Genomic DNA, 17,523 nt, shown 5'->3' with positions numbered 1-17,523 from the left:
GGTCCTAGACAAGTCAAGTACCTCATAGTCGCCATTGACTACTATACCAAATGGATAGAGGCCGAGCCGCTGGCCAGCATATCCTCATCTAATTGCAGAAAGTTCATGTGGAGGCAAGTGATAACACGGTTCGGCATCCCGGAGATCGTCATCTCGGATAACGGGACACAATTTACCGACAGGAAGTTCACAGAATTCCTCACCGGCCTGGGTATAAGACAGAAGTTTTCCTCGGTAGAGCATCCCCAAACAAACGGACAGGTTGAGTCCGCAAACAAGATCATCCTGCTAGGGCTTAAGAAGCGGCTCGACAATAAAAAAGGTTCTTGGGCCGACGAGCTCGCCTCGATCCTCTGGTCCTACCGTACAACCGAGCAATCATCCACCGGGGAGACCCCCTTCCGACTAACATACGGGCTAGATACGGTAATACCAGTGGAAATTGGAGAACCAAGTCCACGACTACTTTTGAAGGGAGTAGGGGAAGCCGTGGAGAAGGATCTGATAGATGAAGCCAGAGAAATGGCCCACTTGACGGAAATAGCGCTGAAGCAAAGAATGGTCCTACGCTACAACACCAAAGTGCTCAAAAGAGAGTTCGAGCCAAACGACCTCGTCCTGAGGCGCAATGACATCGGCTTACCGACCCCGGGGGAGGGAAAGCTGGCAGCAAATTGGGAAGGTCCCTACAAAGTTAAAGAAGCGATGGGCAAAGGTGCTTTCAAGTTAGAAAGGCTGGATGGCAAAGAAGTCCCAAGAACATGGAACGCGAGCAACTTGAGAAGATTTTACTCTTAGCACATAAGGCGACATGCCGACCAACCGAGCTAAGTATTTAATTCATGGAATTGTACTTTTCGCTATGGTCTATAGATCTTTTGTACAATTACCGACTAAAATATACTTGTGCAAAGTTTTGTTTCTTTTGTTTGGTTCACCCTTCCTGGACAACCCATTGCGCAAACGAATTCCACGCGAAGCGACAACGATACACGGCCCCGGGACTGATCACCCCGGAAGCCCATCAACTACCACAATAGCAAACGGCTACACGGAAAGCCACGACCTGGCTCAGCCGGAATATCATCAATACGGTAGAACGAACGGCAACTATAAACCAATAACGGTGAATATAAACGACAACACAACCAAGCAAATAAAAAAGTATAAACTATGATAAAACGAGCAAACGATCCAAGAAACCAATTGCTCACAAAAGCCAAAACATGACGGCTAACCAAAAGTTTCGTACAGAACAAGGAAAATCATTTCTTAGGAACGTCAACAATCTTGTCGTCCTTGATCACCTTGAAGACGCCAATTGCCGAGGTGTCAAAATCGGGAGCAACAATTTTAACCTGAGCTTTAAGGGCCTCCTCAGTTGCCAGGATTGCGCCCTTCCCCTGCTTAACGACGTCTTTATACTTCATCTTCAACGCTGCAAGCTCATTTTCTACAGCCTCCTTTTCTTTCTCCAATGCGGACACCCGCCCTTGAGCCACGCCAACCTGACTCTCTAAAGTCATTTCCCGCTCGACAAGCCGGAAAACCGTGGCGTCCGACTCTTCTAATTTTTTCTCGGTGGTAGAGGCTTTCTTCTCGGTAGCATCGAGCTTCTCATTGGATTGGGTCAGTTGTTCCCGAAGAGTTTCAACTTCGCGTTTAAGTTCATTATTGGCCTTCCCAGCAGACTCCAACCTCCTACGGAGAGATTCCATCCCGAACAACTCAAACTCGGCCTTCCGAGCTATCACTGCGCCGCGCAAGAGGGTACGATACATCCACCTCGCTTGCCCAGCAAGAGACGACTCGTGGAAGTGCTCCTCAGTCCCGGGGATCAATTGAGAATCTATAAAATTCCCGGCGTCAAAATTTTTCTCCATCACAATGAGAACCCCCTCGGGACTGCTGGACGTCCTCCTCCTTTTGAGGCTGGGCACCTCCTCCACCTCATCGTCAGCAGCGGGATTGGACGTCGAACCCCCAGTACCGACCACTTCGCGGAAGGGGGAAACGCGCACTTCCTTGCCACTTTGAGCCAAGGCACCCTGAGCCGAGGTACCGGTCTCATCGGCCACAGCCCCCTGCTCGGAAGTGGCCTTGCTCTTGTCCTCCGGGAGAGCAGTCGACTTCTCATTGGACGCCTCGTCGTCACTTGCGCATAAAAAGGTTTGGAACAAGTTAGGGAGACCCGTTATCTCGGCAGACATTCCCACTGTAACAAGGAAAGAAAATTCTTTAGTCGCAATGAAATATTGGGAAAAGCAAGAAACTAAAGGCAAAGCAAGTAAAGACTTCTCACAAATATAGTTCCGACCGGCTTCCCGGTCACCCATGAGGAGGTGAGGATTCACATGATTCCTCCCGAAGATTGCCAGTAAGTAACACATCGGCAATCTTCCTATCCACCGCAGACATACCCTTGTAGGATACTTTGACGAAGGCATTGGACCCCCCCTGATGCTCCAATAGGTCGGGATGAGGCGTGCCCCCTCCAACGACAACCAAAAAGGATGACGACCTTTGACGGGGCGGACCTTGAAATATTTATCTTTGAATCCGTGGTAGGAGTCCTCAAACAAACCAAAAATCCTCCGACCTTGGGCGGACCGGAAAGACATGAACCCCTTCTTATGTTTCCCATCCTTCGAAGGGTTTGTAAGGTTGAAAAAGAAAAGAAAAACATCTACGGACACTGACAGCTCGAGATATTCACAAACCATCTCGAAACAGTGGATTGAAGCCCAACTGTTCGGATGCAGCTGTGACGGTGCCACGGAAACCCGGCCCAGAAGCGCCATTTGAAAAGCAGAGAACGGAATACGAACCCCCACTTGAGTAAACATGGATTTATAGAACCAAATCCAATCGGCAACTCGGGGAGCGTGGAAGTTGAGCTCGTACAAGCGTTCGTGAGGAGCCGGGACGAAGACGTCGTAGTTGGACTCCTCGTCGGTTCCTCCACACAGATACTCGTTTTGACGGAACTCGGTGAGCTCCTCTTCGCCCATTTGATTGGGGGAGTCCCTTATATCAGAAACAACCCAGGCGTAGGGGTCGTATGCCGCGGGAGAAGGGGAAGCCCGGGAGGCGATGCGAGCCATACCTACACGGGGGGACCATCCAGTCAGTCTAAGAGGTCGGGTGCTCGGAGTGAATACAGAAGCTACACTCAGTCTATTCCGCAACTAAGACTAAACACGGTTAAAAACGATAAGACCCAAACAAAGTTACCCTAGAATGGCAACCCCCTAACACACCTACTTAGGACCTAAGATCAGCCACCATGCAAAGATAAACAAACGACATGCACAAAAAGGAAGCAATGGTAGAAGCAAAAGAATAACAAAAAGACAAAAGAGATTACCTGCACTGATAGCAAAGATTCGAAAGGAAAGCAACAACGACGCCCTGGAACTACTGAGGGAGAAGAAGATGGAGGTAGCAGAATCGGAAACGGAAAGATAAACGTCAAATGAATACCAAAGACATTGCAGAACAGTTTTAAAACCACCACCAAAAGGTGCGCGAAAGTCGAGGGGCATATTAGTCTTTGCACCAAGGGTTTTAAACCCATTATGAGCATTTAATGCTCCACACGAAGAACGAGGCGATAACTGATCGCCCCAGCAACAAACAGACACGCGCGCAAGAGATGCGTCCCTTCCACGGACGGCCGGCTCGGCGACAACGCATGAGATTAGAAATAACACGCCCCCAACAGCCCACACAATTGTTGCCGATGTGTCGGGAGCACTGTTACGGCCCGGCCCAAAAGGGAACGTGGGCCGACCCGACCCACTCACAACCCGACCTGAACGGTAGGATGACGCGCCCATATTCGACCCGCACACGCATCTGGGACAGCTGGCCGCCACAGCTGTACAAGGAAACTTCGAAGAAGGTGGGTTCTGCCCTCGTGGGACCCACATCTGACATCGTATATAAGGGGAGGGTCCTACCCCTCCCCCAAGGTACGTCACACACCCCAAAAATTTATTTCTCACCTGCACACTAACTGACTAGAGCGTCGGAGTGTCTTTGCAGGTGACCCCCCTCCTTCCACAACGAGAGCTCGGCTACCCGGTTGACCGGATCCTAGCACGACCGCGATTGAAACGTTCCCAACTCCGCAAAACTCCACTCGAACCGTCCGATAACCGTTGGATAGAACATATAGTATTATTGTATATTGTATTTTTTTATAATCATATTTTCAAGAGATTAATGTCAACTTTTGTAAATTTTTTAAAATGTTGAATATTATATATAATCCAAATTCAATGAAAGATTAGTATATATAACTTTGTATGATATCGCCAAGGATGAAATTAGTAACAGAATCGAAGTACTATAAGCATTCCTTCTGCTTAAATAAAACTGACAAGCAGTGGCTTTTTAGATGGGAGAGTGAATTATTAATTACAAGATTATTCTTACGGATTAGATATATATAGTTACCGTTGAAAACAAAGTTCAAAGACATAATACTTACATGTCTGAAGGAATATTAGGATGCTCAACATGCAATAATGAAAGCAATATGACAGGAGATACTATAATTAATTACGTGGTTGGTACTTGTTAGCAAATTAACTAACGAAAAATTTCAGAACACTAGGTAAGATCGAATCATACGTGCAAGATCATCATCAAGTTTATCATCATCTCTATATATTCAAGGGAAGGGATTTTGATAAGAGATCAAATGGTGCTCATCTAAACTGCAATTATATATAACAATATAATAAAATATAATCTGGCTCGAATCTTCAGGATCGATCCTTTGCAGATCAGAGGTCCTTTTTTTCACTTTTTATTTGTTTATTTTTAAACCATGATATATATTTATGAATAATGTTAAGTAATTAATTTTTTAATCAATATCAATTAATTTTTTTAAAAAATTATTTTATTTATCTTTAATTTTAAATTTTAAATTTTAAATTATAAAATTTAACACAAAAATACTTGTTTATATAATTTTTCTCTATTTTATTATAATAATGTCTCACACTTTCCCTTTTAACTCCTTCATTGACCATCGTTGCAATATAGTGTGAAGAGATTTTATTTGTAGTCATTAACTCATTATGTCTATTTGCTTGTTTTAATTTGATGTTACCCTATTAACATATTGCTTTAGACGGATGCAGTTCTAAGTAAAATATAAAGTCTAACGTTGTTTAGAAAATGACATGTTATTAAAAGTAATAAATAAAGTAGTATGTTATTAAATTTATTTTTTTTATTATTTTTATAAAATATATATTTAATCCATTTGAATTAGTCTTTCATTTTTTTTAAATACGACTAACATAACCTGATTAGTAGGTTATTTTTTAAATTTCAACAATTCACAAAAAATATAATAAAATGAATAAAAAAATCACTTTTTTATTTTCTATATAGAAATAAAAATAGTGTTTCGTAGAATGATAAATCTCACTAATTAATGTAATAGTAGTTATAGACGAGAAATATTAGAGATTATTAGAAATTATTGTTTTTAGTTATTATTTAATTATAAATTTAATTTTTTTAGTTTATAATTTTTGTAGTCTAGTAATTGAATAATATATTTTATTATATATATTTTTAAATATTAATGACTAACTAATAACTAAAATTAATAAATTCTAACTATCCTCTAATAATCTTCGTTATAGACAGAATAAATGTTGCGATAAAAAATATTTATGTATGTAGAAATATGTTCGTCGGTAGAATACCTTTTTAAAAAGCTCTGATTTCATATTCCTTTGTTTCACAATTCACACAATAAAACCCATTTTCAGCACATACAATAACAATTACCAAATTTTATTTTTTCCTCCTAAAAAATTAGGTTACATTTAGTTTTAAAAATAGGAACAAGAAAATAAAAACAGAACACAAAAATATAAAATTAATATTTTTATATTTTATTTAATAGTAAATTAAATATAAAATAAAATAAATAATAAAAAATCTAATTTACTTTAATTTTTACACAATTTTAAATAAAAATAAAATAATAAAAAATATAATTATAAAAATTTGATGATAATAATAAATAAAAAATGAAAAAATATATTCTATATCTTCGTTTGATGTTTCTATATATTCTTATTATATATGTCACAAAATATACTAATTTAATATTTTAAAATTATCTCTCATAAATATAATTTTATATTTTTGTATTTATATCTTAATGTTCTATCTTTATAAATAAATGTAGTCTTATAATTTATTTAATAATAACTAAATAATAATTTTTTTTAAAATTGGATAATTACTCAATGTTAGTGTTTGATTGTACGCAAAAAAATATAAATGTATTGTATATGAATAATTTTAAGATGATTTAAAATATGACTAAAAAAATAAAAGTTTCCTTTTGTAGATGTTGGACTAAAATAATAAAACCCAAACAAATATTCTAAGAATAAAGTTTCACCTTTTTCTCTCGTTAAGTTATTCTAGAACTTGATGAGATTATCTTCTTCATTTGTTCTCTTCTAATATTTTTTCATTGCTCTTTATTTTTTATCAACCAAAAACAAAAAGCATTATTATAGAATTATGTTTTGGATCCAACAACAAACCCTACCTAAATTATATTCATCACTTTAAAAGAATTCGTTTATTTTTTTTGTGATGTTGGTGAAGATTTAAATATAAAAAAGTATGGATAAATAATTCATAACTAGTTAATTTTAAATAATTATAATTAATAATTAATAATTTTATTTTTTTAAAAATTAAATAATTATTAGTTAAATTAATAACAATTAATTAATATAAAATGCAGTTTGAAAATATTTGTTAATTTACTATTGACTGAACTCTTGCTTAATTACTTAATAGAATTATTTAAATATTTATTCTCCATCATTATCTCAAACCTTTAATGTTGTATTACTTATTTATCTGGTAATAAAAATATTTTTTCATGAATTTATTTTTTAATTTATTTTCTTAATTTTTGTTTATTTAATTTATTCCTCAAAACTACTCCCGAAAAGAGAACTATTTTTTTTATGAGTTTATCTTTTATGTGATCCTAATTATTTGGTTGTTTACGGTATTTTTAAGTCTGATAAATCAAAGATTAATTTATTGTAGATTAAAACTTCATTTAAGAATTTGTCGATAACAAATAAATTATACTTTTGATACTTGTTTAAGCAGACAAATGAGTTAACCACTCGACTAATCCAAATTAATTTTTATATTATCCTAATTAAGTATCTAAAATAGTAAATTCTTGTAAGTATAGATTTTAATAAGTCAATACATATGGCAGAGTACTGAGAAGGGGGAACCGAATGAAGATGAATTCAGCAAACATTAAATTGGGGGGGTCAGATAAACCCTATCTTTGATGGTTGCTAAGTTGACACCGCGATACGAACAAAGCCTTTGTACCACACGTAATTAATGGACGCAATATTGTCATAGTGTCATGTTCCCCAAAATTGATTATTACAATATTACCCCTCCTTAAGGCCAGGCAGTACACTATATGTATGAACAATGAGGCGTCATAATCAACCTAATGTAAAAAGTGGGATCTGCCTCAGCCAGTTGCCATAGATTAAGGATGTATTCTATAAATTTCGACACAGGATTCATATCAAATCAAAGCTTTTTCATATTCATCTTAATAATCGACTGGTCTATTATTATCATCGAGCTAATATAAGGGAAGAAAAGTTAAAATCATCCTGCACTACTTTTTTGTCTGCTTTCCTATACTAAGTGTGTTTATAGGTTAGTTCTTACGTCCTACTTCTTGGACGACTATGTTTTCTGTCACTTTCTTCATTTTGTACAATTATAAATTTACTATGCGTTAAAGGTATGATTATGCATAAGCCTTTTTTGTTATATGCATATGTTTTTAGTTTGTCTTTTGGTCGTTATCTTTAATATTATAAAATCATTTATTCTAATGAAAAAGGACTTACAAAATAATAAATCATTTTTAAAAATGTTTTTTAAATTTTCATCTTCACCCATATAATCATCAATAAAGAAAAAAGTTCTACGTCTCTATTACAGGTCATATAAGTCAACGGTAGGTGACCTAAATTCTCATATATATATGTAACTGTAGATCTATTTTAAAGTCTAAAGTTTCTCTCTCTTCATGTCTAATTTTTTTTTGTATAATTTAATTTGTAAAATCTTAACTGCACCCACAAATATACTCATATATTAAAATGAGATTTTGACTATTCTTAAATAAAAGAAGAGAATAATCATTTATGATAGATAGATAATAAAAAGTATAAATAATATAAACAATAAATATATTGGATGTTCATTTTACTAGGTGTATAAATGGTTATTCTAATATTAAGATTTAGGTGAATAATTTAAAAATATAGTGTGTTTTGATTTAATTAGTAGTTTTTCATATTATTCAAAAAAAAATTATTGATTACCTAACATTATCCATAAATAAATTACAATATCTTTTTTACTATAAATATTTTATCAAACTCAAATATTTATCAACTCTAATTTATTAAAAGATCTATCTAAAATTCTTATTAATTTAAGCATGACAAATACTACACCTCATTCTCACTCAAAAATCTTAGATGACTTCACCACACCGAAAAAAACATTCAGTCCCACACTACCAATTTCAAATAAGCCTCGAAAGACATACCTAACTTTCCTTCACTCTTTTTACAGGCCATTTGATGTTGCTTCTGGAAACTATGCCGAAATAGGAAGATACTGTCCTTTTAATTATATATTTCTTTACAATGATTAGTCGTCGCTAACTTTTAGTACACATGATATTTCCCCCCTCTAATTTACTACTTTGTTTGACAATCTCTTTTTTCTTTTAAATTCAATTTTTAGAGTGTTTATTGTGGAAAAATAAAAAGAAAACTCAAATATAGATTAGTTTCCACTTTCTAAATTTTTAGCTTGTTTCTTTATTTCTCTAATATTATACAAAAAATCTGCGACAAAATTAACTATTTATATACAAAATATATTTAAATATAAAATATAAATTAAAAATAAGTTAAAAACAAATGTATTTGTATAAAAAAAATATCGTGACGATGTCTTAGTTATACATATAACATTTTTAGTTAATTTATATATAATACAATTTGAATAGTTCAAAATCATCGTAAATTGTAAATATATCCATTCATTTGAGTTAGGTTAATTACTATGTGAATCGTACACTAAAGCTCCAATACCGTAAATTTGTCTAACAAAATAAAAAAAGGAAAAGTCTAGGGGCCAGTAGTTTTATTGAATTTTGGCCAGCATGTAACCAGCAAAGGAAGGTGAGCCATTGGATGAAATCTCATACCAATCTCACACCATTAAATTATCATTGATGGCTAGTTGATGGCTAACAATCACAAAAATTACTAGCCCCTAGCATTGCTCATAAAAAAATCTAAGATTAAGTTGATAATCAATTAAAATTTGTCTAGTGTTACCCTATATACTTAACAAGTTTACAAAAATTCAAAAAGACAAGATATAAGTATCTTTCACTCCCAAATTTTGTAGCCCAAATATGTTCGATAATTAAAACTCTCGCATGGAGATGAGAGTTTAACAAAATAAAATAAAACATTCTCATGCTCTCGCTCAAATAATTAAAACTTCTGGCGACAAAACTAATAATTACCGAGACTTATTATTATCATAATAACTCACATGCAGTTGGTATAAAATTGTTAGTTAAAAATCACTAGATACTTAACTAACAATTTCATATAAATACAACCGCATATAAATCTCCACTTTATTACATACTTTATTATTATTTATCCACATGGAGCTGTTTCCTTCCGAGGCTAACATGACTTTCAAGATAGATCGCTACTATATATTGTTGGTGGAAGATGATTGAATCGGTGGATTGAATCAACCTTTACCTGCAGTGGGATCAAGTTCCTGCTATGACGACGACATCGTTTTCAGCGTAGCCACGCGTAGATTCCTCACAAGATCTCTTATGCTCAACTTGTATTCTGTGCCCATCTGATCCACCAAAAATATCAAAAGTCAACACATCTAGCTATCTCTATCTCTATCTTATCTAGTAATTAATAATATTATCCCCATCATATTGAACAATTAATTAAAGTGTAAACCTGAGCGACGATGGTTATGTCGAGAACCGAATCCCCGAACGGTAGCACACTGCTATGGACCACGTACAGGTGAAGGCTTTGTATCTCCGACAGTAATTTGACGTAAATGCCCTTCTGTTTCTTGCAATGGATCCGGAGCAGCACCTCCTTCTCGGCCGCCGCCACTCTTGCTTCCACGTGTGCTAGTGCTGCTTCGCCGTCTGCTTCCAAGGTGTCATCATCACAGGACGAGGAGTCATCGTCGCTGCTGCTCGTGATGAAGCGTGGATTCTTCACAATCACCACAGACTCCACCTCTCTCTTGTTCTCTTCTTCTAGAACCTTCAATCGCCCCTGAAGCTCTTTCACGTACTTGATTGCATCTCCCAGTACCGAAGCCTTATCCATCTGTATTATCAGTTATGCTATTAATCATATATTAATTCTAGATAAAATTATGGTGAAAACTACTTCGGTAACGTTCGGTAAGGTGAAGTTGATAATTGAGAACGATCAGATGATTTGACTTATTTTACTGAAATTTGATCAAATGACTCTCAATTATCAACTTCACATAAAGTCGACTGAATCTGAATTTCCATCTAAAACTAATCATCTCAAATACTTAAACTGATAAATTGAAACATAAATAGTTATATTTTTAACACAAAATAAATTAAATTACCTTTTTTAAGCCTGGAATAAGAGCTGCAAGGGCGATCAAGCTTTGGCTGAGCTTCTCCCTTCGCTTTCTCTCAGCCATGATGTGATCGTGAGAGTGAGCCGCCTGTCTCTTACTCCCTTGGCTTTGAGGTTTCCTTGTTTGTTCCAGCTTGTTCTTATCATTGTTATTACCAACTTGTGGTTGCGGTGAAACCTTATCATTAGGAGTTGCATCAAATTCAAAGCCATAAAATTGGGAGGATGGGTTGTAAGAGTTTTCAAAAGACAGAATCTGGGAGGTGGGAGAAGAAGAAGAAGAAGAATTAGATGAGACGTAGTTAGTGATGCTTGATGATGAGCAAGTTCTGAGTTGCTTAGTTGGCCTCTCCTCCTCCTCTTCCTCCTCCTCCCCCACCACTGCACTCATCACCATCTCATCAAACTGATTCTCTTCATCCTCATCCAGAAACTTCTTCAAATTGCACTCTGAAAACAATTCGTAATCATCTATATCCTGCAAAATCACAAACTCGTTACTATTATTATTATTATCATTCAATAGTACCAACATTGTTCATCATTTCTCAACAAAGAACTCACCAGATCAGATAACCAGTTGGTTGCCAATCCGTTTAATTCCTCCATAGAATTTGAAGTAACTAGCTAGCAGTGGTATATATGGTATATACTATATAGTATATATAGTACTATATATGTCTATACTAACTTAGTATTATCTATCTAGCACCGTTAGCTTTTTTGCCTCTTTATAGTGGCATTCTTCTACTGCTTCTACTCTCACTCTCGATCTCTTGCCATTAACCGCGTATCGCGTTGCAATAATCATCACACATAAAAATATAATATTTTATTCAAATAAAATAATGCACGTGGGAAATTATTTCAGCCACGCACCGAAGAAATGGTGGATACAGTCGCAAACTGTCACCGAATGCTTTGCTGCTATGTATGCCGGTACGCCAATTAATTAAATTAATCAACTATCAACTGTAAAAAATCTTGGATTTTTTGGCCATATTAGTTAATTAATTAAGGTTCGTATATATCGTGGCATGTTGAATATGTATGGGAAAACCAAAAATAACTCTCTGCTATTAAGTTTTCACTTTTACTTAATTAATTCAACCAATGCTGGAGATCCAGATATGGGACCTAGATAGTAACAGGTGAATCATGTGATATATTTTTTTCGTCTCAATTATTGACTTATTTTGTCACTACCCTCAGCAACGCGCCCCCTCATTTATTATGTGTCTTTTTTTTTCTTATTTCTTTTCCATCACATTTTTTCTGTCATTGTTTTCCCTACTGTTGGATACATACAGTGTATAATTGTATATATATATATAATATGCTGAATGAGGTTTGAACTTTGAATAGTCAATAAAATACTCCAAACCCTGTGGAATCTCAAGCTAAAATAAAATAAATAAACTTGCCTTATTCGTTTCGTGAGATATTATCTTTTTACTAATAATAACAAAGTGAGATGCTTTTTACAACTATGAATATTCCCTTATCATAATATGTAATTAATAATTTAAAAAAGTATAATTGCACTTTGATTAATAATTAAATATTTTACCCTTCAAATGGACAAATAAATAATGCAATATTGAAAGCTATTAAATAAGTAGTATCCCGTGTATCACGACGAGAAGATCAAAAAGATTCAGTATGATGCATCTTGTCATGCGCAATTGTGCATGTTTATTTAAGTCCATATATAGTAATTGATTTTTCATCATGTCCCTTCAGATAATACGTGTCCTGTTTAAGTGCTTACTTATTAGCTTGATATATCCCAATAGAATATAATTTCGGGAAACATTCAAAGATAATTGCTCAGTTTCAAGGATTCAATTCGTCCAACGGAAGAAAGTAACTACTTGGCACTTGCAATACGTGAATGGTAACTTAGCTTGTGGGAATGCTTAGGGCTACTTTGGAAACTTCTCCGATCTTTTTTATGATATGGATTTAACTTTAAAAGTTAATTCAACAATCTAATCCAAGTACTCTTTCCGACTTAGCGTTGGTTTTGAGGTGGAGATTAGAAGATTGAGGCTCAATATTATATTTGTTAGTCTAAAATTAATATTAAAATTTTAATTTCTGTTTTTAAAATTTTAATATTTTAATACTTCCAACAAGTGGAGACAGAGAATTAAAAATTTTAGAAACGGATAAATTTTTTTGAACGGAGATTAAAATTTTTAATAATATTTATACCTAAAATACTCCATTTCAATTAATTAATTCTAACTGTATTATTTGTACAAATTAAATTAAAACTCCATTCTTGTTTTAATCTCCGTCTTCTACTTTATATCAAACACAATACTAAATAATTTTTATCTCTCAATATGAGGCTTTTAATCTCTATATCTCTTCCAAATGCTACCATAACAACATAATCGGCTCTTTTTTACTAGTTCACGTTGTTCTTTCTAACCTTCATTTTTGTGTTTATTTAGCTATAACTTAACCTAATCTATTCAATAAACAAATTAAACTAAGCCTTTTTTAGATAAAGAAAATAGTTAAAAACTTATATGCTATGATAAATTTGTAGGGTTGCTACTAAAATTAAAACATATAACATTGTAATAAGAATGTGATCTTGTGTAGAACCACTTACAGTGTAAAAAAGAGATGAGACGGGAATCCACTAATCAGCCGTGGTCTTGAAGCCGGATAGGGATGGGTATTTATAAAAAAATTTCGATAATTAGTTTAAGGTTCAAGAGATACGATGATTAAAGTTAGAAAAGGTAATTTGGATTTTTTTTTTCGTATTTATAATTTTTGGTGACTAGAAATTTGATAACTTAGACATATACATTTTTAATGGGCTGTTTACGGGTGTCCTGGTCCAACTTAAAAATTGAACTGTAACACTTAGGCTCCGTTTGGTTGATGTATATGATGAGACATAGACATAAAGATATAGACATTAAAGACATGGATATAAAATATTTGTATCTATGTATTGTGTTTGGTAAAAATAAAGAACAAGACACACATATTTTAAAAAGACTGAATTACCCTTTATTTTACCAGAAGTTTTACTATTATTACTGTACATCCATTATCCCAAACACTACATGTCATCACCATTGAATTTTAATTTTTTTAATATTTTTTATTTCTTCTAATATCATATTAAATTATCATTCAAATATTAAATATATATATATATATTTTGAAAAAAATAAAAAACTAAAGTTCAGAATTTATCAAAGATTAATCAAAATTTAAATAAATAAAAATTAAATGTACAATTTTTTTTATGAAAATAGAAAGATAAATTTAGCTATAGAATCTAAAAAAAAAAGAGGAAAAAGAAAGGTTTGGGGAGATAAGAGGACAAATTTTAAAATTTCAATAAGGGTAAAAGAGTAAAAAATTAGTGTCTCACAAGTTGTGTCTTAGTGTCTCACCAAATTTGAGATACACAAATTTAATATTTCCGTGTCCATTCGTGTCCTCCCGTGTCCTTCGAAAATCTGTGTCAATTAACTCTCTTTTTTTCTCTTCTCCTCCTCTAACTTCTATTTTTACTGCATCTCAACTCTTCCTCTCCAAATTTATTTCATCCTCATTCTCCACCATACCAGATCCATTAAATAGCTATGCTTCTAAAACACTTTATATTTATCCTCTTCAAAATCGACGTCTCTCTCCCTTTTTCTGAATTTCTTTTTCTCATTCTCTCCTCTTTGGCACCACCGCAAACATGAAGAAGGTTGCCTCAGCGAATGCACAGTAACCGATTTTATTAAGTGATATTTGAATTAGAGTTGTTAATTTTATTTATTTGAAATAAGATTGAAAAATCAGTAGTCATAATAGTGGTGGTAGAAATTGGTGATGATACTGGTAGTGATAATGGTGATAGTGTTGAAATTGTTTTGATTTAAGGATAAATTTGATCTTTAAATTAGTTAGATGTGTTTTGTGTATTGTGATCATTAATATCAAACATATTAAAAATTTTATGTGTATTTATGTTCATGTATCTCTGTGTTTTTGTGTCTATGTTTTTATTTTTTTTTGAGACAATAATCAAGCACACCCTAAGATAAAGCAGAATATATAATTAAGGTGAGTGTTTTAAGTTTTATCCAATTTTTTTTTTTAAAAAAAAGGAAAAGAGATTTTTAGAAGAATTTTTGCCACCTATGTGGAGTTAGTCAAATTATCTAGGGTGTAATAATTGATCTCTTAATTAGGTATTGTGTTTATCAAATTAGATATATAAAATGAAAGAAAAACGTTTATTAAGATACTTAAAACCACCTAACTCTAGGATCTTTGTTGGTTAAGACAGATTAATTAAAGTAAATTTCTAAACCTTATTAGTCAGTTAACTAGTGGCCATAATTTACCTAAACAAGCAGAGCAGTTTTATATATATGTGTATGATTGATTTTGTTAGGGAACAATTTGGAATATAGTCAATTATAGTTAATTAATTAAAAAATATGTTAGTTACAAAAAGCAAATAATTTTTTATTATTCTTATTTTTTGAAATTTTAAAATTAAAAAAAATAACTAAATTGACTTATGCTATAGTTGGTTCTCTAGAGTTTCTCATGTATGATTAAAATATGTTTAATCTTAATCAATCATGCGTGTACAATCTAGATTTACTTTTCTCTTCATATATATAAAATTAAATTACTAAAAGGTTAGTGCGAAAACGTAAGAAAGCAAATCAACTTAGAATTTAATAATTCGCAGTTGTTAATTTTCTCCCATAACGCACATTATATTTCACCATTCAATTTGTCAATGTTTGTGGATTTTTGTTGAAAGAGAAGACAATGCGTCCTTTTCGCGGGTTGAAAAGGCGGTGAAAATAGAAGTTCATCATGAATTAATGATGCTACAATCGAATAGAATATAATAATAATATATGATATCTATTATATTGATTTTGAATATAGTCACCTAAATCATACCTAGAAAATTAAAAAGATGGACCGTGCAAATTAAGAGAGGGGATCGAAAACCCAATAAATTATATATTTTTGCATGTGTAAGAATTGAATATAGAAACACAAAATGATGGCATCTACTGAAATTGTATAAAAGAAAAAATGGGCACGTAATAAGATACGTACAAATTAAATACAGTGTATTTGGGGCCACTTCAAATAAAGCTTCTGCAAATAGTTCGCCAATTTCCCAAAAGATTAATAAGCTCCATATGAAACTTTAAATGAACAAATAGAGGGTCAGGGTCTGAGCAATAGAGCATTATCTTATTGTAGAACAAGTATTATTATTGTTGCTAGAAAGAAAATTTAATAAAGTGAAAACTGAGGTACAGCTAACTTTTTATGAGATTGATAATTGAGAGTCTTTGACGACTCTTTATTATTAATTTTACATAAAATTGACTGTATTTAAATTTTCACATTTAAATAATACGAGTTTCAAGGGAAGTTGAAACATGATGCATGGTACGCACACATAGTCACATAGATACGCATATATAACAAACGTCAAAGCAACAATTAGTATAGTTTCTGCCAAAAACAAAAACAAAATCAAACAGATAGGACTTCTAGAGATGCTCTCAGTTCTCACAAACCCCATAAAGGTTTTGTAATATGCTCTGCCCGAAAGAAACAAGTGCAATATGACAAATTAAAGCAAATATATATGTAGTAGTGAAGATAGATATATTTTGCATTTCCATGCTCAGCTTTAGATATGAATTCTCTCGAGATATGTGGACCTTTGCTTATATTATTCGATCACTTTTAGAGACCCATACATAACACATCTCATGTCATTTTGTGTCTATTAAATTTTTGGTGTAAATTACTAATAATGTCTTGAAATACATCAATTACATTGTAAATAGAGAAACTATTTTCTTGTAATTTTGTTAACTGATGATAATCTAATTTATTTTTACCTATTTTGGTAAATAAAGACCAATTCCTAAGAAAACTTTAACTAATAATAAAATCAAGAATAGTTTTAAAATTAAACCTAGAGTATTATTTAGCCTGACTCAATCTAATTACATGACTTACTTTAAAGAGAAATTTAAAATGGAGCCCCCATAAATATGTAGTACTTTTGATTCCTCAATTAGGAAATTTTTAGTGGCGAGTTGCAATCTTGTTTATAATGAAGCAGATGTATGTTTTTCCAGAGAAGTTGGTCAAATAATGTGTACGACAGGCTATTGAGTTACAAAATAAACATCTTTCATACTATCTAAAATAACCATTCGAGTACTAGCTCTAATACCATATCATAATACCACTCATCTCAAAAACTTCAGTTGATAAGAAAATGTAACACTAATGATTATATCTATAATACTCACATTGTACAAATATTCCATTGACTCTTTATACTTTCCCATTTTAAAATGTTTTCAAACTTTATTATAGTTGCTATCAATTTCACTACATTTTACATCCTATTTAATTACACATGGATTCGCTTCAAAGAACTTGATTCATTAGTTTCCAACATGATAAAAAAAATAGAACTCAATTATATGATTCCATCTGTTTTAATTTATTGCAAACATAATTTTCGATCAAAGACAGAAAACATCATTTGGAAAATGAAACGCATTCTTCGTACATTGAACTTTGACTTCAGAAAAGTAATATTAATAGGAGTTTAATTTTATTGCACAAAATGTAAAACATTTTATATAATCATCAAATTATATTTATTCTATTATATAACGAT

At 33.0% G+C, this 17,523-nt stretch overlaps 1 protein-coding gene across 1 annotated transcript; it reads right to left on the bottom strand.

The window, feature by feature from the left end:
• Nucleotides 1-9,647: 9,647 nt before the first annotated feature.
• LOC107487595 (transcription factor bHLH18) lies at nucleotides 9,648-11,533 on the bottom strand. The gene is made up of 4 exons (XM_016108261.3): nucleotides 11,373-11,533; nucleotides 10,795-11,286; nucleotides 10,131-10,517; nucleotides 9,648-10,017 (listed from the first exon to the last, which is right to left on the bottom strand). Exons 1-4 carry the CDS (start codon nucleotides 11,415-11,417, stop codon nucleotides 9,934-9,936), a joined length of 1,008 nt encoding a protein of 335 aa, XP_015963747.1. The 5' UTR covers nucleotides 11,418-11,533; the 3' UTR covers nucleotides 9,648-9,933.
• Between the last annotated feature and the right edge of the window lie 5,990 nt (nucleotides 11,534-17,523).

This window comes from Arachis duranensis, chromosome 5 (genome assembly GCF_000817695.3).
Source record: "Arachis duranensis cultivar V14167 chromosome 5, aradu.V14167.gnm2.J7QH, whole genome shotgun sequence".
In the NCBI taxonomy this organism is placed as follows: domain Eukaryota; kingdom Viridiplantae; phylum Streptophyta; class Magnoliopsida; order Fabales; family Fabaceae; genus Arachis; species Arachis duranensis.
Note: the sequence above shows the minus strand (reverse complement) of the source record. Positions and strands in the feature narration are given on the sequence as shown.